General features: G+C 45.3%; 1 protein-coding gene across 1 annotated transcript in view; it reads right to left on the reverse strand.

The window, feature by feature from the left end:
* Window positions 1-11118: 11118 nt before the first annotated feature.
* LOC126141637 (probable cytochrome P450 6a13) overlaps window positions 11119-22738 on the reverse strand; it is an 86516-nt gene continuing 74896 nt past the window's right edge. The window contains exons 5-6 of the mRNA XM_049915275.1: window positions 20485-20757; window positions 11119-11300 (exon numbers count right to left, since the gene is read on the reverse strand). Of these exons, the coding sequence (XP_049771232.1) occupies window positions 11119-11300; window positions 20485-20757 (455 nt within the window). The remainder of the gene's footprint in view (window positions 11301-20484; window positions 20758-22738) is intronic.

Here is a 22738-nt window from a genome sequence, read left to right on the forward strand (position 1 = left end):
ACCAAGCGTGCTCCGGCCTTGTGATTGGGGTTGCGGCAGAGGAAGCCTTTGACAAAGTACATGATATGGTAATGCAAGACCGCCGAATAAAAATTGTGAGGTTTCTGAGACCGTAGACACCTCAACTGAGCGCGTGCATGATATGCTGCAGGGAGAACTGGCTACGAAGAAGCCGTGTACGAGGTGGGTGTCGCCATTGCTCACAGTCGACGAAAACCGCACCCGACACAACATTTCGACACACTGTCTGGCCATGATTAGTCGCAATCCGCAAGACTTTTGGTACCACTTTGCGAATGTTGGTGAAACCTGGATCCATCATTACACACCAGGATTAACACGGCAGCAAAACAATGTGCACCAAAGAAGGCAAAGGCCATTTTGTCAGCTGGTAAGGTGATAGCCACTGTTTTTTGGGATTTTCAAGGCATAATGCTGATAGATTACTTGGAAAAAGCAGAACCATAACTGGACTCTATTATCCTTCATTTTAGGACTGTTTGAAACTTGCGTTTGATGAAAAAGAAAACGAAAAACGAACTTTTTCACCAGCACCATCCAACATATCAGCGATAATAATGGTGAAAGTGCATGAATTGGGCTTTAATTGGTTCCTCATCCATTTTATTCAGCAGACGTAGCCCAAAGTGAGTTTTTCTTGTTTCCTGCCTTAAAACTTCGGCTTTTTGGGAAGAAAGTTTCGTCAAAAGAGGAAGTGATAGTTGCAGTCAACGAGTATTTTACAGACTCTGGCAGAACCTATATTTCAGATGGGACGAAAAAGCAGGCGGATCAGAGGATCACGTGTATACCTCTTAAATAAAACTAAATCTAGAAGTAAGATGAACTATTTAAAAAGTAAACATTTTTCTTGGTGTTTTACCAGGCTTATCAATTCACCATATGTGAATTAGAATGCGTGAAAATACTTACGTCAGGGTTCCTACAAAAACGGGTATATACACTACGTGATCAAATTATTCGGACGTCCCCATGTAACACGCAATCGACCAATAGATGCCACGAGATGAGGGAACGTTTTGTTGTCAGTGTGAAGCAGTAACAATGGAATGTGTCCGTCAGGAGAGCTGACTAACTCAGAATGTGAACTAGTCTTTCGATGTCATCTGAGAATCAAATCCACCACGAACATTTCAACCCTTCGGAAGCTGTCCATGTCACTTGACTGTGAAGTGTAAACGCGAATATATATGGTTATTCTAAATGATAGTCCCACTTTCAAAGCCTTGTATTTATTCAAATGCAAATACTAAATGAACAAGTTTTATACCAATGAAGTTTCGAAGTTTTTGTTCATAACGTTTGATATCAGTGTAATAAAGTAATTAATTTGTAATAATTTGTAATTAATTATTTTTAATAATTATTTACTAATTAGAAATGTGATAAATGTTATAAATGTTCAATGTGGCCACCGTTGGCTGCACGGCAAACATTGACGCAGTAACGAAAATCGTCCCACTCCCGCGAAAGCGTATCTGCTGTTACTGAGTGCATCGCAACAGTGATCCATTTCCGCATATCTTTTAGAGTGGTTGGTAGAGGCGGGACGTAATCGGCTTCCTTCACGTAAAACCATAACAGAGAGTCGCAGGATGTGAGATCAGGAGATCTCGCTGGCCAGAAGCGCAGAGCCACCAGGTCCTCAGGTCCCCCGAGACCGATGCAGCGCTGGGGAAACGAGTCATTTAAAAGCCTCGTACATAATGGTGCCAATGGGACGGAGCTCCACTCTGTTGGAAAATGAATACCTGAGAATCTTACATAACGTGAGGGAACAGCCATTGTTCCGACATATCCAGGTACGTGAGTCGCGTTACAGTTCTTTCCGCAATTAAAAATGGTCCATAAAAACCTTTGTACGGGATACGGCACAGAACACGTTGATCTTCGGTGAGTCTCTTTCTTGTTGCAATGGTGAATGTGGATTTTCCGAACCCCATACTCGAAGATTCTGTCTGTTGAGTTTTCGACCAGGGTGGAACGTCGCTTCATGGCTAAAAATGACACGCTGCAGAAATGTGTCACCCTCCATCTATGCTAGCACATAACTGCTAAATGTCTTATTGGGGTTGAGAGCCTGCACAAGTTGTAATCGGTAGGGTTTGTACAACAAATGCCGACTCAGAACTTTCCATACAGTTGGTTGTGGTATACCAAGTTCCCGACTGGCTCTATTGGTAGACTTACTGGGACTGCGCAAGAAACTTTCTTGAAACCGTCAGACACCATCCTCTGACATGCGCGGTCGGCCTGTGCTTTTCCCTATGCGCAGTCTCCCAGTCTGTTTAAATTGCTTGAACCAACGGCTAATGCTTTTACGAGTTGGTGATTGAATACCGAATTTGGTACGAAATGCCCGCTGCATTACAATTTGCAACTCACTTTTCGCGAACTCAAGAACGCTGAAAACCTTGTGCTCCACAGTGGACATCTCACTCACAACTGACAGTGAAACGGAATGACGGCCCTATCGCCGTGATAACTCTACCGGCCGCTTCTGAAACCATCACCGCCCCCGCCCACCGCAGGTATAAAGCTTGTTCCTTTTTAATTTGTACTTGAATACATACGAATCTTTGAAAATGGATCCATCGTTTAGAATGACCCGGTTCAGCAACCACGACCATGTACTGATGGACGGGGACCACCGAGCATTGCAGAGGGTGATTGAACGGTTCAAATGACTCTGAGCACTACGGGACTTAAAATCTGAGATCATCAGTCCCCTATAACTTAGAACTACTTAAACATAACTAACCTAATGACATCACACAGATCCACGCCCGAGGCAGGATTCTAACCTACGACCGTAGCTGTCTACATCTGCATCTACATCCATACTCCGCAAGCCACCTGACGGTGTGTGGCGGACGCTACTTTGAGTACCTTTATCGGTTCTCCCTTCTATTCCCGTCTCGTATTGATCGTGGAAAGAAAGATTGTCGGTATGCCTCTGTGTGGGCTCTAATCTCTCTCATTTTATCCTCATTGTCTCTTCGTAAGATATACGTAGGAGGGTGCAATATACTGCTTGACTCCTCGGTGAAGGTATGTTGTCGAAACTTCAACAAAAGCCCGTACCGAGCTACTGAGCGTCTCTCCTGTAGAGTCTTCCACTGGAGTTTATCTATCATCTTCGTAACGCTTTCGCGATTACTAAATGATCCTGTAACGAAGCGCGCTGCTCTTCATTGGATATTCTCTATCTCTTCTATCAACCCTATCTGGTACGGATCCCTCACTGCTGAGCAGTATTCGAGCAGTGAGCGTACAAGCGTGCTGTAACATACTACCTTTGTTTTCGGATTGCATTTCCTTAGGATTCTTCCAATGAATCTCAGTCTGACAACTGCTTTACCGACGATCAACTTTATATGATCATTCCATTTTAAATCACTCCTAATGCGTACTCCCAGATAATTTATGTAATTAACTGCTTCCAGTTGCTGACCTGTTATATAATAGCTAAATGATAAGGGATCTTTCTTACTATGTATTCGGTACAGATCCCACACTGGTGAGCAATATTCAAGCAGAGGGCGAGCAAGTGTACTGTAACCTACTTCCTTAGTTTTCGGACAGCATTTGCTTAGGATTCTTCCAACGAATCTCAGTCTGGCATCTGCTTTACCGACGATCAACTTTATATGATCATTCAATTTTAAATCACTCCTAATGCCTACTCCCAGATAATTTATGGAATTAACTGCTTCTAGTTGCTGACCTGCTATATTGTAGCTAAATGATAAAGGATCTTTCTTTCTATGTATTCGGAGCAGATTACACTTGTGTACATTGAGATTCAATTGCCATTCCCTGCACCATGCGTCCATTCGTAGCAGATCCTCCTGCATTTCAGTACAATTTTCCATTGTTAGAACCTCACCATATACTACAGCATCATCCGCAAAAAGCCTCAGTAAACTTCCGATGTTATCCACAAGGTCATTTATGTATATTGTGAATAGCAACGGTCCTATGACACTCCCTTGCAGCACACCTGAAATCATTCTTACTTCGGAAGACTTCTCCCCATTGAGAATGACATGCTGCGTTCTGTTATCTAGGAACTCTTCAATCAAATCACGCAATTGGTCTGACAGTCCATATGCTCTTACTTTGTTCATTAAACGACTGTGGGGAACTGTATTGAACGCCTTGCGGAAGTCAAGAAACACGGCATCTACCCGGGGACCCGTGTCTATGGCCCTCTGGGTCTCGTGGACGAATAGCGCGAGCTGGGTTTCACACGACCGTCTTTTTTGAAACCCATGCTGATTCCTACACATTTCTAGTCTCCAGAGAGACCGATGACCTCTGCAGTCTGGTCCCTTTAATCCGTAAACCAACCGATCTAGTCTCCAGAAAAGTCATTATATTCGAAAATAATACGTGTTCCAAAATTCTACAACTGATCGACGTTAGAGATATAGGTCTATAGTTCTGCACATCTGTTCGACGTCCCTTCTTGAAAACTGGGATGACCTGTGCCATTTTCCAATAGTTTGGAACGCTACGCTCTTCTAGAGACCTACGGTACACCGCTGCAAGAAGGGGGGCAAGTTGCTTCACCTACTCTGTGTAAAATCGAACTGGTATCAGCATAACTGTCGCGCGGTTCCAGACTGTAGCGCCTAGAACCGCTCGGCCACAAAGGCCGGCTGGGTGATTGAAGTCAGCGGAAGGAATCATTAGTGATCCCAAAGTGCTACTAAGGGTCTAGCTAACAACATTACCTGTGCGTAAAGAGTTAAAAAGATTGCGTACGGTGGTGGAGCCAGTCTCCATAAGCCACTCGCTTCGATAGTCAGTGCTGAGCGACGCTTTTAGGTGGATGTAAAAAGCGACGACCGCGGGTAGTGCTTGACTGGAAACGAGTGATTTGGAGTGATGAATCACATTATCCGCTGTGACCATCAGATAAAAATATCTGGGGTTGGGGAATGCTTGGAGAACATTACCTGTCATCATGTGTAGTGCCAACAGTGAAGTTCAGAGCAAGTGATGTTACGGTTTGTGGATGTTTCTCGTGGTGAGGAAGTGCTTTCAATCAAACTTCATAAAACGTTAAATGTGAAGGATATGAGCACATTTTACAATATCATGTGCAGTGTACAGTAGAGCAACCTTTCAGAGATGATGATTGTATCAGCGTAACTGTGCACCCTGTCATCAAGCAGCTTTTGAGGCAAACATTTGTGGACAATAACATTCCTGAAGTGGGCTAGCCTGACCAGAGGTCCGACCTGAACCCAGTGGACCATCTTTATGACCAGTCAGAACGTCGACCTCGCTCCGGACCCAAGCGTCCGGTTTAAGCTGGTTTGGGTTCGTATTCATTCACAGACATTCAGACAGTCCATTGAAGATTTCCTCAGTACACTTCAAGCAGTCACAAATCCGTAGGGTGCAGATAGTTCTTAATAATGTCGAATAGAACATGTCCGGCACTTTTGATCTGATAGTGTATGTTGCAGTCAAGATGGCAATCCATGACAGGATTCCAGCAATTGAGCATGGCCTTTTGGCAGCTTTGGTCGCTCGTCTATGCGTCAGGTTCCACTTACGCTAAGTTTCACGACGGAAGATATTTCCAAGTGTTAGTGATGATGATGATGATGATGTAACTTACGGCTGTTCCGTGTAGAAACGTTCATAAATATACCTGCATCAGGCAGGTTTCCTGCAGTCAAGAATATGCCTGATACTTACATGTCGTTATTCAAATGTCACGAAACAGTATGTTGATTGTTAAAAATACTACCATATTCAGAAGTGCACACGGTGGAAGTATAAACCTCTCTAGATATTTCAGTTAACCAATGTCTGCCTATTCCTCAACTGGTTGTGGAAATGAAAACTTTGTTTAGGATCAATCGTCAGAGTGTGGAGACCAGTATGGTAGAAATGCAAATTTTGGTGGTAAATGGGTTGCGTCGACATAGCGTAGTCGGAAATAAAATGTTATCACTATTTGAGTATCTATGTACAAAACTCACATAAACTTAAATTCTAGCTTGTTTGTAATTTTGTTTCCTTGTTCCGTTATGTCATCAACTTATTTGGATAGGAGTAAATTGAATATGTTTAATGACATCATATCGACGTGTTAAGTGCCAGAATCCAGTGGCAGGTCCACAATATTCTGTACGACTTATTGAGAATCGCTAATGAACTTAGCGCTGCAATTTAACGTTTGACGACTTTTGACAGCAACATGTGTGTGACTGGCTCAATAGATGTGATTGAAAGCTTCGATAGAAAGTATTGCAATCGTAGATTAGGTCGCCGAGAGCGTACTGTGTTACAACTTCAGCACGCTAACCAGTTGCAATGGGAATTACTTCTCCGTTAGCGTCAATGACCCGTGTTACGAAGGCTTAATACGGTCTTATTTTTACTGTGTTTCTTGTAGGTATCATTTAGCAATGTACAGTCTGTTGACTTGCGGATAGCAAAATATACAGTCTGAGTCCTTTTTCTAAAAAAAAAAAAATTTACGCACAGTGTAGTCGTCCACAATATTTAACTTACAATCGTCTCCACGAGTTTTCTTCCAAATTATTCTCGTATCGTACGACGTATACTCGCAGATATAGATACTGATGTTATTCCTGATTAGATCAATACAGCTTCAGATATTTAAGTCTTTTATGTCGAAACATTTCGAAGCGATATTTCTCGAAAAACACTAAACTGAGGTGACAAAACTCATTGGATAGCGATTGCACATATATCGATGGCGGTAGTATTGCCTACACAAAGTATGAAAGGGCAGTGCATTGGCGCAGCTGTTCTCAGGCGATTGATGACAAAAGGTGTCCGATGTGACTATGGCCGCACGACGGAAATTAGCAGACTTTGAACGCGAAAAGGGAGTTGAGTTAGACACATGGGGCATTCCATTTCCGAAATTATTACGGAATTCAGTATTATGAGATTCACAGCGTCAATAGTGTGTCGGGAATACCAAATCCCGGGTACTGACATCACAATGGCCGGCGGCCTTCACTTAAACGTCCGAGTGCACCGGCTTGTGAGTAGAGTTGTCAATGCTAACAGACAAGCAACACTGCGTAAAATAACCGCCGAAATCAGTGTAGAGAGTACGACGAACTTATCCGCTAGGACATAAATATTGGCATTTTTATCGGTTGTAAACCGTAGTTAACGTATTTTATGTATATAATTAGTATAAAAGATACAGTTAATGGTCTTGAAACAACTGATATGCAGCGATAGTTTAAGAGTAGCATCTTTATTTGATGTCTAAGAAAATAAAAAAGGATCGAAAGAGACGCGATTGTACGGCCGAGGAGGAAGGACGTACTTTACGGTACACACACTGTTTTGTTTCGCGATACAGAAGGCAGCCATTGAGCGTCTACATATATTTTATGTAAATTATTCGTATTTCTGCTAAAATAAACTTGTTATTGTTATCACAAAATGAATTTCCTTGTAATAGTTGTCACCTCAAATGCTCGCAGTGGCTGATTATTTTTAATAAGCATTTTTTTCAGTAATTTGCGCTGCAAGAAGCTCATCTTCTGATGCAGTCTCTGGTCGGCCATTACGGCCGAAGTATTAATTTATTTTTCAAAGCGTTAACAGTAACTGAAAATGCGAGAGATTTCGTTGTAAGAACCTTTTTAAATTGCAACAGATAATTAATTTACGTTGAAGTAAATTTTCTAAATTATACAGATTCCATGAGTTCAGTAGGTTTTATCTTGGCCGCTCCACGGCAACAATCGAAATTCTCTCGAGCCTTGCTTTGCAATCAATAAATAGAAAACAACCAAATTACATTCAATTCAGTTAACGCCAACTACACTTTAGTCATCACGTTCAAAAACTAAAGTTGGTAAATGAATAACAGCGGCCCTTCAAGTACCCTTCTCGTATTTACTTATGCTCGTAAGTAAAAGTGATAAGAAAAGACAATATCCTTGAGAAAAAGAATCATGCACTAACAAAAGAAAAATTCATGCTGATAAATTAAAAATAAAATATATAAAATATATATGTAATTTTTTTTGTATATAACGTAACAAATGGCACCGACGTAACAGACGGTGCAGCGAAATTTGGTGTTAATGGGCTATGGCAGAAGACGAAGGATTTTGCTAATAGCACGACATCGCTTGCAGAGCCTCTGCTGGGCTCGTGACCATACCGGTTGGAGTCTAGACGATTTGAAAACCGTGGTCTCGGCTGATGGGTTCCGATTTCAGTTGGTAAGAGCTGATGGTGGGATTCGAGTATGGCGCAGGTCTCACAAAGCCATTGACTCAGATTGTCAGCAAGGCACTGTGGAAGCTGGTGGTGATTCCATAATGGTGTAACCCGTATTTACATTGAATGGACTGTGTCCTCTGATCCAAATGAACCGACCATTACTGTAAATGGTTATGTTCAGCTATTAGGAGATAATATTCAGCCATTCAAGGATGGAATTGTTATGGATGAGAATTCACCATGTCAACGGTCCACAATCCTTCGTGATTGGTCTGAAGAACGTTCTGGAAAGTTCCAGTTAACGACCCAGATCGCCCAACATGAATCACATCGGACATTTTATGGGAAAAAATCGAGAGGCCTGTTAGCACACAAAATCCTGCACCTGCAACACTTTTTCAACTATGGATGGCTAAAGAGGCAGCATCGTTCAGTGTTTCTGCAGGGGTCTTTCAACGGCTTGTGGAGTCCATACAACGTCGAGTTTCTGCACAATGCCGGGCAAATGGAGACCTGACACGATATTAGGAGGTATCCCGTGGCTTTTGTCATCTCAGTGTACATACTATTTATGTTACAAGTAAATTTGTTAACGGTAAGTGATGTAATTGTAATAGATTTCTGTCCACACATCATTTACACAATACTAAAAGCAACGAAATACAGTTGGACCTCTGAATAACTGCACATGTTGAGTACAAGCAGCGGTAAACTGAGTCGAGTTGGTATGTATGTAAATTAGATTAAAGCCCATAAGAAGTTCATAAGTTATTATGAATGATTTTACTGTGTTTGTGATACAATGTAGTATTGGAAAAATTCTGATAAATTGTGTCCTAATTGAGCACTCATCCCAACTTCTCATAATTACCAAACACATATCTCAGCATATGTTGCTGCTTTACATGTACCACCTTTATTTTTCACATAAGGTCTACCCAACGGCAGAGTGAAAATAATAAATATTCTGCTCGGAGCACCTTAATATGCCAGACAATATAATGTGAAGCGCAGCTGTAGAGCATTTTATAGCACAGATGACAACAGCAAAAATGACATTGCTACATGAGTTCATGTCTTTTGCAGTGAGCACAACACATATTGATTCTGAATCACTTTGAATTCCTGAAGAAGATGAGACACCAGCTGAAACAGGTGGGGTTCGGCACCTGCTAGTCTAAGGGCAGTCAGTTCCTGTTGAGTATCTTCAGTCGCATCTCACGCAGCTTCAGAAGGCGTTTCCTCTGTGGGTGCTGGGTAGTCGCTCCTGATTTGAGTATTGAGATCCACGGGATACAAGTGGGACCACCAGGTACGTTCGTGCACTGCTTAGATTTCAGGTTGCCATTGTCTGCTGGAGAGCTTAATCCAGAGCTCGCCTTCGAGTTGCAGCATCAGCAGGTGTTGGCCTATGGGCTGGGAGTCGGTATATCCACTGCTAGGATGTGCATATAATTGCCTATGCTTGCTAGTCACAAGGCAGCCAGTCACTATTGGAGATCCTGACCAATCCCTCACCTCTGAGGTGCACCATCGGCAGATACAGGTCTGTGGATGCCAGGTAGTCATCTATGGGATTAGGCAACAAGGTCTACCAAGGAAACACCAGGTAGGACTCCATCTCACTTAGTTGCAGGGCAGCCAATGCCCATTAGAGATCTTGACCCACAGCCCACCTCTGGGATGCAGCACAAGAATATACGGGTCAAGGCCCACTGGTTAGTTGGGGCTGCAGAATGAGATCAGCCTGAGGGATACCAGTGGCAGCTGTGTGTAAATTTAGACACACCTGCTTTTCACAAGGGAACCAGTGATTTTAGGAGGTCTTAGCCCATAACCTTCTTCTGTGGTACAACATCAGCAGACATGGGTTTATTGGCATCATAGGTCATTGTTAGGTTTCGGAAACAAAATCAACCAGGAGGTACACGAAGAAACCAGATAGGTTCCTACATAGCTTACTCCAATGGCAGATCTGCAGATGTCACAGGAGATCATGACCCATTGCTGTGTTGGAAGGTCAGAAAGTCTCAGCATGTCCATTGGAGATCTTGACCCACAGTCCACCTCTGGGATGCAGCACAAAAATATATGGGTCAAGGCCCACTGGGTAGTTGGTGCTGCAGAATGAGATCAGCCATGAGGAATACCAGTGGCAGCTGTGTGTACATTTACAACCACCTGCTTTTCACAAGGGAACCAGTGCTTGTAGGAGGTCTTAGCCCATAACCTACTTCTGGGGTACAGCATCAGCAGACATGGGTTTATCGGTATCAGAGGTCAATGTTAGGTTTGGGAAACAAAATCAACCAGGAGGTGTATGAGGAAACCAGATGGGCTCCTACATCGCTTAGTCTCAGGGGAGGTCTTCAGATGTCGCAGGAAATCGTGACCCACAGCCCATTGCTGTGTTGGAGGGTCAGCAAGTATGGTTCTGAGAGCACTGTCAGTAATGGTGTGGTGTAAGGGGATCCACTACAAGAGTTATGAGTGGGAACACCAGGTAAGCTCCTGGCCCACTTAGTCTCAGGTCAGCCAGTTGGAAGTCATGATCTGCAGGTCACCTCTGTGGCGCAGCACCATCAGGCATCGGTCTGAGGGCGCTGAGTAGTTGGTCCTGCAACTGGGACAGAGCTCCACGATGAGGAGTACAAACAGCTGCTGCATGTAGGTTCCCACACCTGCTAGGCATACGGCAACTAGTACCTGTTGGATGCCATGAGTCACAGCCCACCTCTGGGAAGCAGTGTCAGCAGACATGGACCTAAGGTCATGGAGTAATCGCTCTTGGAATTGGGAAACGTAATCCACCATGAGGAGTATAAGTCAGAGCACCAGACAGGTTCCTCTCGCTTAGTCGCATGGTAGCCAGTGCCTGTTGGAGATCCTGACCCAGAGTCCACCTTTGGGATGCAGCAACAGCAGACGCGGGTCTATGGGCGCGGGGTACTCGGTTCTCGGGCTTTGGAACAGCTCGTAGCGGGACAGCAGCCTCGCCAGGGTCGTCTTCATCAGCAGGAGGGCTAGCCGCTCTCCTGCAACAATAAATATACACAGAATTGGTTAAAGCCACGTCTAATGTAAATACGAGTATTTTGGGAATATGAAGTATTAGATGTATCAGATAAGTTTAGATATATACACTGACAGAAATGCAGAGCATAAAACTTAGGATACTTCAAATAAATGCAACCAAACCTAGAATCCTTCATTTAAATGCCTGTCAGATGGATTGATTAAAACTGCATACTGTTGAGCTTATTTTCAATACAAGAGGAAAGCTATTATTACAAATGAAGAACAGCGTGATTACTCAATAACTTTTGGGTGTCTAACGTTACTGAAAGTTTTCAAGCATAGATCGCAACTGCACTAGCAGCACATGCAGATTTTGGAAAGGACGAATGATTGGTACAGGGAGACAGGAGAATCATATCAACAGATCAGACATGGTACAGCACGAGTGATGATAAGACGACTCACAACAACAATACGGTAAGAAAAGTAGACATAGGTCCTCGCACAAGGACAGCACTAGAAGAAGATCGTAGAAATATTCGACTGTCTCGTAGAGGGATAGGCACAGCTTAAGACAAGGTTATGGTTACAGGCATAGAGCCATTAAAAATGACTGGCAACAAGTTACTGGAAGCTGGGTTCAAGTAATGAGAACCATTCATCGTTAACCGCTGATACCATACCACAGATAGCAGAAGTTTTCATGCAGTAGAACCAGAGTGAAGTGGAATATTAAGAGTCATTCTGTGGTGTTCAAAGATGAGACTCGCTTCTGATTGTGGAGGTCAGGTGAGCGTCCAGGTTTCCATAGACGACCTATTGTAAGGTCACAAGAGGCAGCAGTCATCGAGACCCATACATCTCCAGCTTCTGGAATCATCGCATGGGGGTCTATGGGACATGAGAACAGGAGTGATTCTAAAGGCTGAATGCTCACCATTTATTTCAAGAATAGTAAACTCTGTTGTCCTACCGTTCATGGCTGGGATGCCATATGGCATATTCCTACAGCATTATGCAACGCTCCATGCAGTTTCTCACTTCCTAACTGTACAGATACGCGAATGCCATGTGTGACCTACCAATATGTCTCCGATAAAGCTTGTCTGCGACGCAGTGGGAAGCTATATACTACCATACAAGCCCGATAAACAGATGAAGCCTGTGTTTCAGGCAGGGCAAGAAATTTTTGAATACTCGTATGACGTTTGAAAGCTGCTTATTTCTATATCACAACCAGTGCAAAAGTGTATTAGTGTCTGCGGGGTGACACATTTTATTGTTGCTGACTATGAACATCAATTCTGATTGGAATAAAACATTAATTAACAATATAATAGCCATAAGTCACAAATATCTCTATAAAATGAGACGAATATCGAACTAGTGCTTCATGGTGTGACACTTTTCGTACCAGACATTGTGTAGTCATTTTTATTATAACAGGGTTTCATTGACAACTTCCACCAAACACGGAATAATTTGTTCCATACTACAGACTTTTATACAAAAATTTCAATACATTTGTACAACATTTTTATGAGTTATTATAACGGGTTTTGACCAATTCCCGTCATCTAGTCGGTTTCTGTGAAGCATTTGAATCAATACCACACTAACATTTACTAATGAAACTATGACCATGCAGGGTCGTTTGTCGATTTCTCGATACAGAATACACAGGACATTACCTCGGATGGCAGATCGTCGACAGGTGCAGAAGTAACAACTTGCTTTAAATATGCTTTAAATATTAAGAAATGCAAAACTGAGCACTTAGAGGAAAGCAAAATCATATGGCTGTAACATCACTGAGTCACGACGAATAGACCGATGACCACGCTGTCTGGTCTCCTTCCCCAAACCAACCAATCACGACGAATCAGTCAACTGATACATTGGTGCAGCTTGTTCGATGCAGTATACACTCACGGACAGTAGTTGGCAGCACTGGCAGTGTAGGTATACAAAACGTGTAAGGGGAAGGCGGAAAACAGTGCAGTCGTTGTCGTAATGCTGAAACGGAGCGACTTATCTTACGTCAAAAAGGGCATGGTCATTATCTTTCAGGCCAAGGTTGGAAGCATTTCCGAAATGCTTAAGTCTTAATCTGTTCGCGTGCCGCTGAGGTTAAAGTATAACGCGCATGGCGAAATGGCGCTGTCCCAAACCTGCACCGAGGCGATTTTGGCGTAGCACGGGCCATAAATGACAGGGGTGAACGGCGGATGCAGAGATGTGTGCAACTGTTGAGCAGCTGGTCGTCCAATGAACAAAGATGCTACACAACAATCGTTCAGCGAATCACTGTGTATTGATCTCGCAGCAGGTGCCTGCTTCTGTGCACCCATGTTGACTTATTTATCGGTGACGAAGGCCGGAATTTGCACACCAATAGCGCAACCGGACGTCCACAGAGCGCCAACAGTTGGCATTTTCAGATGAACAACGTATTCTGCCTCACTGGAAAGACGGCCTTTGGCATGTACCATGTGAAACGTCTGAAGGCAAACACATTATTGTGTGGGCAACGTTTTCATGGCACTCCCTTGGTGATCTCACCATTCTGCGGTGGCGGGGGGGGGGGGGGGGTGGAGGGGGGGGTACAATGGATCAACACAAGTTTTCTTTAGGCGATGGCATCTACCAGCAGGACAATGCAACATGTCACACAACTCGCAGTGTACGTGCGTGGTCCGAAGAGCACCAGGGTGAGTTTGCTGTGCTGTGTTGCCCTGGTCAATAAAAACCCCGGATTTAAAGTAACAGGTAATCTGGGGAGGGGGGGCACACCACGATCGGGTTTTTTCGGTCATGAATCCTCAACCGACAAACCGGAAGATGTAAGCGTGGAAGCTCTGTGCAAGACGCCGAGAATGTTGTAAAACACTGACAGAGGTGAACATCAAGTTTCCACGCAATAAATGTTCAAAGACGCCACTCAGCCTAAATGATGGATCTCCGAAGTTGGGTAAAGATGGCAGAGAAGTAATGCGGTGTAGACAAATAATTTTGTCTGAGAAATGAAATGAGAACGAGTTTCGAGGTAATGTGGTGCTGAAGCTCAACGTGTATCACATCAGTAACGGCTAACTCTGAGTCAGTCACAATAAGTGTAACGACGGAGTACGTCACACATGGTGGTCCGCGGTAACTAGTAGGGATGGCAGTCGCTTCTGTGTGGGGGCTCGCACCCACCTTGTGGACTGCGGACAGACGGAAAGCAGGCAGTGCCTTCAGCGAGCGCGCCCTAGAGTCGCGGTTGATCCCAAGTACGAGCAGATTGTCACGATTTAGACAGCTTTCACAGGTTTATATTGATGTGAATTTTAATTATTTAGCCGTCCAGGGTGGCCGAGCGGTTCTAGGCGATACAGTCTGGAAGCGCGCGACCGCTACGGTTGCAGGTTCGAATCCTGCCTCGGGCATGTATGTGTGTGATGTCCTTAGGTTAGATAGGTTTAAGTAGTTCTAAGTTCTAGGGGACTGATGATCTCAGCAGTTAGGTCCCATAGTGCTCAGAGCCATTTGAACCATTTAATTATTTAACAACCGAGAAATTCGTTCATAGAAAGCTTTGCTTCTCTCCAAACCAAGTACGCACACCCACCTCATGCTCTTTGCTTGCGTCGCTTCCGACTGACAACGTCAGTGTCTTAACGCTGATGACGACATGGTTTCGGTACAGTGTGATGTGTGTATGGTTATTGTTTGTTATAGTTTTGTGAAGTGCATTTTCACATAGTCGATTCAGTATGGTGAATCAAGTTCGGCTTCGTTTAAAGAGCCACATAGCAGAAAAGATCTGCACAGCGAAGTATTTTCCATCGAGCTTTTATGTCTGCTTCTGTAAAGATTATTTGTTACATCCATTGGTTGTAGAACGTTGGGTGGACCTCACAGGGAAGGCATCTTCTGAATTTGTGATTCTCCATGCTGTTCTTTGGGATATGGTGCCAAACTTAATCTGTTGAAACTGTTTCTAAATGGAGCGTATCCACAGCAAATGGTCTTATACCATATTTCATTTCGTAGATGGTTGTCGGCTGAGCAACTCCTTTGAATAGCTATTTTTCTCAAAGTTTATTGACGTAGTAGAACTGTCTCACGCAAAGAGCGCACTAATGGCAGTTTTTCTGTACAAAAATTAGATGGCAGGTTTGCACCACGATGGGCTTCAGATGACGGAAGAACTTAAAGACGAAAGCAACTTTCGCATGACGTGTCATTGCCAAGAAAAATAGCTCGATCAAATTTCTACGATATATATAAAGAACTGCTGCAGTACAGTAAAGTAGTTAACCGAACGAAATACACAATGAAACAAAGAGAAATAACACTTTTATTCAAAGAAAATATTGGCACTAAAGGCACCGCGATTCGTGGGAACCTCCTGGACATTACAAAAGCCGGAACGTGAAACTTAATATCATGTGTGATGACCACGTACAGCATACATGCTCTGGTATGCTGCAATTCATCTCCCCAACGAATCTCACAGAGCAGTCCATTCGCCGAATACCCTCTCGTTCCCAGAGCTGTTTGATGTTGTGTCGCACTGTCATTCTTAAACAAAAGCCAACGTGGAATGCACACCTAAAAAGACGCATATGGGAAATGAAGACAGCACCACAACAGCGTTAGCGGTGAGTGTACAATGTTCAAAGATTTGGAGGTTACAATGCAACATTACGCCTCTCCACACCACTACTCCTGAGTCACCAAAACGATCATTTTGGACAATTTTGAGAATGGAAACATGGTTCAAGTGGGCTGTATTATTTTTCTTATCTCTGCGATCGGCTAATGACAAGACAGATGACAAGAAGGAACAGCCCACCTGGACCATGTTTTCTCTCTGAAAACAATCTAAGACTGTGGACCCCCTCAAGAATATTCGACAATGTTGTAAATTGCCTTATATGGAGAGATGTGCGAAAATTGTGTAATACGCTAGTTTTGGTTGTCCAGGTGTTGTCGTCTGGGGAGGAATAATGTTACATGGACGTACTGAACTTCAAATCTTTGAGCAAGGTACGCTCACAGATCAACATTGCTGTGACACTTCACTCCATTCCCATGTATGTCTTTTCAGGGATGCATTTGATCCTGACTTCATTTTTGCGGATGACATTTCGTGACGACGTCGACCAGCGCAGGTGCAGGAGCTATTTCAACGACAGTAGTTTGGGCGAATGGACTGTCCTGCCCATTCCGCGACTTAAAATGCATCCTGAACGTGTGAAAACTTTGGGGAGAAATTCTGCAGTACATACGCCTGCACCAACGGCAATCCAGCAGCTACCTCGCTGCCGCAATAATGCAAGGCTCTGCCACAGGATGTCTTTACCAAACCTGTGGTCAGCATGGGAGCGCGTTGCATAGCATGCAGTGCCGTCTGTGGTGACCACACACCCGATAAGAACCAAGTCCCGCCGTTTGTAACACCCACAGAACCATCACAAATCTCGGTGACTCCAAATGTAATTTAGTCTTTCAGTGGAAGTGTTATGACAGTTCGTCTCATATTGTAGTTCTGTCAGTTACCTTCGGTACTATAATGTAGACGTTCCATCTATGTAGAGTCAAAGTATCATGGAGCTACACTGATGAGCCAAAATATTATGACCACCTAATTAAAAGCGTACTGGTCCACCTCTGGATCGCAATTCAGCATTGGTTTCGTGTGCCATGGATTCGACATGTACTTCGTAAGTTTCCAGAGGTACGTGACCCCAGATGCCGACGCACAGGTGGTACACATCCAGTAACTTGCGGGAGGCTGGTTCGTGGGCGCAGAGCTGGAGTCCTACAGTGTCCCAATTGGGTTTCATCGGATTCAGATAAACCAAATTTGATAGTGAAGACTTCAACGTGAGTTCACTATCATGCTCCTCAAAACATGGCAGCACGATACTGGCCTTGTGGCACGCACCGTTATCCTTTACGAAGATGCCATCGCTGTTAAGAAAGACATCAAGCGTAAAGAGTTATAGGTGGTCCCTAAGAATGTTCACGCAGACCACAGCTGCCATGGTGCCATCTATTACTGCCGCACGTCCCGTGGAAACCCAGATGATAGTGCACCAGAACATAATACAGCTCCGACCAGTCTGCGTCCATGGAGTGCTCTACGTTTCGAGAAAACTTTGCCTGGACGACAGAGTACCTGGACACGACCATCGACCTGATATAACAATAAACAGGATTCATCCGACCAGGCGACAGGATTCCACTGAACACTGGTCCAGTCTCGATGACCCTGTGGCCTTCTGTAATCATTACTAACGATGTTATTGGGTGAAGACGGGAAAGCGTAGATGCCCTCTGCTGCGGAACACCATGTTCAATCGCATTCTCTGAACAGTGTGCACCAAAACACTTGTGCCTGCGCGAGCACTGTACTCTGTCGCCAGATCTGCCACATGTCGCCTTCTTTAGAGAGTGGGAAAGCCTCTGATCAACACGTGCCGTGGTGAGGTATAGTCGTCCAACTTCTTGTCGCCTGCTCGTGGTTATAGCATTCTTCAATAACTTTCGTCTGATGCTACCGACAGTAAAACTCGAACTGTTGGCTAGCTTCGCCTTTTCAGAGGTGTTCGATCTCAGACGCTGGACTACAAAAGCTTCGCTAATACCAAGGTCGCTTAAGCCGACGGATTTCCGCATTTTCGCCTGTTATCATCGCTGGAATGATTTCCCACTCGTCTCTGCTCCACTCATACAGTACTGGCCATTACAATTGCTACACCACGAAGATGACGTGCTACAGACGCGAAATTTAACCGACAGGAAGAACATGCTGTGATATGCAAATGATTAGCTTTTCAAGCATTAACACAAGGCTGGAGCCGGTGGCGACACCTACAACGTGCTGACATGAGGAAAGTTTCCAACCGATTTCTCATACACCAACTGCAGTTGACCGGCGCTGCGTGGTGAAAAGTTGTTGTGATGCCTCGTGTAAGGAGGAGAAATGCGTACCACCACGTTTCCGACTTTGACAAAGGTCGGATTGTAGCCTATCGCGATTGCGGTTTATCGTATTGCGGCATTGCTGCTCACGTTGGTCGAGATCCAATGCCTGAATTCGTGGGTTCAGAAGGGTAATACGGAACGCCGTGCTGGATCCCAACGCCCTCGTATCACTAGCAGCATGGCTGTAACGGATCGTGCAGCCACGTCTCGATCCCTGAGTCAACAGGTGGGGACCTTTCCAAGACAACAACCATCTGCACGAACAGTTCGACGATGTATGAGGCAGCATGGACTATCAGCTCGGAGACCGTGGCTGCGGTTACCCTTGACGCTGCATCACAGACAGGAGCGCCTGCGATGGTGTACTCAACGACGAACCTGGGTGCACGAATGGCAAAACGTCATTTTTTCGGATGAATCTAGGTTCTGTTTGCAGCATCATGATGGTCGCATCCGTGTTTGGCGACATCGCGGTGAACGTACATTGGAAGCGTGTATTCGTCATCGCCATACTGGGGTATCATCCATCGTGATGGTATGGGGTGCCATTGGTTACAACTCTCGGTCACCTCTTGTCCGCATTGACGGCACTCTGAACAATGGGCGTTATATTTCAGATGTGTTACGACCTGTGGCTCTACCGTTCATTCGATCCCTGCGAAAGCGTACATTTCAGCAGTATAATGCACGACCACATGTTGCAGGTCCTGTAGGGGCCTTTCTGGATGCAGAAAATGTAGGAGTGCTGCCCTGGCCAGCACATTCTCCAGATCTTTCAACAATTGAAAACGTCTGGTCAATGGTTGCCGACGAACTTTCTCGTCACAATGCGCCAGTCACTACTCTTGATGAACTGTGGTATCGCGTTGAAGCTGCATGGGCAGCTGTGACTGTACACGCCATCCAAACTCTCTTTGACTCAATGGCCAGGCGTATCAACGCCGTTATTACGGCCAGAGGTGGTTGTTCTGGGTACTGGATCTATGCACCCAAATTGCGTGAAAATATAATCACATGTCAGTCCTAGTATAATATATTTGTCTAATGAATGCCCGTTTATCATCCGTATTTTTTCTCGTTGTAGCAATTTTAATGGTCAGTAGTGTGTAACTGTCTTACCGCGTCACGTTCTCTCAACGCCACCAGGCAGCGTACAACGTCGCGAAAGGCAGTGATCATAATGTTTCCGCTTGAATGAAACATCCACCTGGCAGTGGCTAAGCCACGTCTGCGCAATATCCTTTCTTCCAAGAGTGCTAATTCTGCAAGGTGTACCAGAGAGCTTCTGTGAAGTTTGGAAGGTAGTAGACGAGGCTCAAATGGCTCTGAGCAGTATGGGTCATCAGTCCCCTAGAACTTAGAACTAATTAAACCTAACTAACGTAATGACAGGATTCGAACCTGCGACCGTAGCGGTCGCGCAGTTCCAGGCTGTAGCGCCGAGAACCGCTCGGCCACCCCGGCCGGCTTAGGAGACGAGGTATTCCAGAATGAGATTTTCACTCTGCAGCGGAGTGTGCGCTGATATGAAACTTCCTGGCAGATTAAAACTGTGTGCCCGACCGAGACTCGAACTCGGGACCTTTGCCTTTCGCGGGCAAGTGCTCTACCGAAGCACGACTCACGCCCGGCACTCACAGCTTTACTTCTGCCAGTATCTCGTCTCCTACCTTCCAAACTTTACAGAAGCTCTCCTGCGAACCTTGCAGAACTAGCACTCCTGAAAGAAAGGATACTGCAGAGACATGGCTTAGCCACAGCGGGGTGGGAGGTTTCCAGAATGAGATTTTCACTCTGCAGCGGAGTGTGCGCTGATATGAAACTTCCTGGCAGATTAAAACTGTGTGCCCGACCGAGACTCGAACTCGGGACCTTTGCCTTAGAGCACTTGCCCGCGAAAGGCAGAGGTCCCGAGTTCGAGTCTCGGTCGGGCACACAGTTTTAATCTGCCAGGAAGTTTCAGACGAGGTATTGCCGGAATTACAGCTGTGGTGACAGGTCATGAGTCGTGCTTGGTTATCTCAGATGGTAGAGCACTTGTCCCCAAAAGGCAAAGGTCCCGAGTTTGTCCGGTACACAGTTTTAATCCACCAGTAAGTTTCATGTTTTGGCTTGTCAGTGAGTGTTACTTGGCAGTGGCGGGTCATGCGAAAGTTAGCTCGGTCTTTAAGCTTTGCAGGCAGCGTAGTTTCGTCTGTGGGTTGTCCAATGCGCGCGACTTACCGAGACACGAGCGCTGCCCCGCGCCGAACGGCAGGTAGGAGAAGGGCGTGTGGCGCGCCAGCTGGTCCGGGCCGAAGCGCTCGGGGTCGAAGCGCTCGGGCTGCGGGAAGTAGCCGGGGTCGCGGTGGAGGGCGCAGATGGGGATGTGCAGCGGCGCCTCCCCCGGCCGCAGGTGCAGCGCGCCGTCCCCCAGCCGCGTCGTGCCGGGGAAGGTGTAGGCCGCCGTGCAGCTGCGCGACAGGTTGGACATGGGCGGGTGCAGCCGCAGCGTCTCTGCAAACCACACCGCCGTACCTCACCGTGTGTCGTCATCTCAGAGACTTCCTATATGTAAACAGGCAGAATACGGTGCTGTGGTCGGCAACGCCTATACAGGGGGTTACAAAAAGGTACGGCCAAACTTTCAGGAAACATTCCTCACACACAAATAAAGAAAAAATGTTACGTGGACACGAGTCCGGAAACGCTTAATTTCCATGTTAGAGCTCATTTTAGTTTCGTCAGTATGTACTGCACTTCCTCGATTCACCGCCAGTTGGCCCAATTGAAGGAAGGTAATGTTGACTTCGGTACTTGTGTTGACATGCGACTCATTGATCTACAGTACTAGCATCAAGCACATCAGTACGTAGCATCAACAGGTTAGTGTTCATCACGAACGTGGTTTTGCAGTCAGTGCAATGTTTACAAATGCGGAATTGGCAGATACCCCTTTGATGTATGGATTAGCACGGGGCAACAGCCGTGGCGCGGTACGTTTGTATCGAGACAGATTTCCAAAACGAAGGAGTCCCGAGAGGAAGACGTTCGAAGCAATTGATCGGCGTCTTAGGGAGCACGGAACATTCCAGCCTATGACTCGCGACTGGGGAAGACCTAGAACGGCGAGGACACCTGCAATGGACGAGGCAATTCTTCGTGCAGCTGACGATGTCAGCGGCAGAGAAGTTGCTGCTGTACATGGTAACGTTGACCACGTCACTGTATGGAGAGTGCTACGGGAGAACCAGTTGTTTCCGTACCGTGTACAGCGTGTGCAGGCACTATCAGCAGCTGATTGGCCTCCACGGGTACACTTCTGCGAATGGTTCATCCAACAATGTGTCAGTCCCCATTTCAGTGCAAATGTTCTGTTTACGGATGAGGCTTCATTCCAACGTGATCAAATTGTAAATTTTCACAATCAACATGTGTGGGCTGACGATTATACGCACGCAATTGTGCAATCACGTCATCACCACAGCTTTTCTGTGAACGTTTGGGCAGGCATTGTTGGTCATGTCTTGATTGGACCCCAAGTTCTTCCACCTACGCTCAATGGAGTACGTTATCATGATTTCATACGGGATACTCTACCTGTGCTGCTAGAACATGTGCCTTTACAAGTACGACACAACATGTGGTTCATGCACGATGGAGTTCCTGCACATTTCAGTCGAAGTGTTCGTACGATTCTGAACAACAGATTCGGTGACCGATGGATTGGTAGAGGCGGACCAATTCCGTGGCCTCCACGCTCTCCTGACCTCAACCCTCTTGACTTTCATTTATGGAGGCATTTGAAAGCTCTTGTCTACGCAACCCCGGTACCCAATATAGAGACTCTTCGTACTCGCATTGTGAACGGCTGTGATACAATACGCCATTCTCCGGGGCTGCATCAGCGCATCAGGAATTCCATGCGACGGAGGGTGGATGCATGTATCATCGCTAACGGAGGACATTTTCAACATTTCCTGTAACAAACTGTTTGAAGTCACACTGGTACGTTTTGTTGCTGTGTGTTTCCATTCCGTGATTAATGTGATTTGAAGAGAAGTAATAAAATGAGCTCTAATATGGAAAGTAAGCGTTTCCGGACACATGTCCACATAACATTTTTTTTTTTTTGTTTGTTTGTGTGAGGAATGTTTCCTGAAAGTTTGGCCGTATCTTTTTCTAACACCTTGTATAAGACAACAAGTGTTTGCTGCTGTTGTTAGATCGGTTACTGCTGGTACACGGGCAGGTCATCAAGATTTAAGTGACTTTGAACGAGGCGTTATAATCGACGCACGAGCGATGGGACACAGCATCTCAGAGGTAGCGATGAAGAGGGGATGTTCACGTACGACCAATTCACGAATGTACCATAAATACCAGGAATCCGGCGAAAGATCAGATCTCCGACGTTGCTGCGGCCCGAAAAAGATCCTGCAAGAACGGGACCAACAACGACTGAAGAGAATCGTTCAACGTGACAGAAGTGCAACCT

This window comes from Schistocerca cancellata, unplaced genomic scaffold (genome assembly GCF_023864275.1).
Source record: "Schistocerca cancellata isolate TAMUIC-IGC-003103 unplaced genomic scaffold, iqSchCanc2.1 HiC_scaffold_732, whole genome shotgun sequence".
Lineage (NCBI taxonomy): Eukaryota > Metazoa > Arthropoda > Insecta > Orthoptera > Acrididae > Schistocerca > Schistocerca cancellata.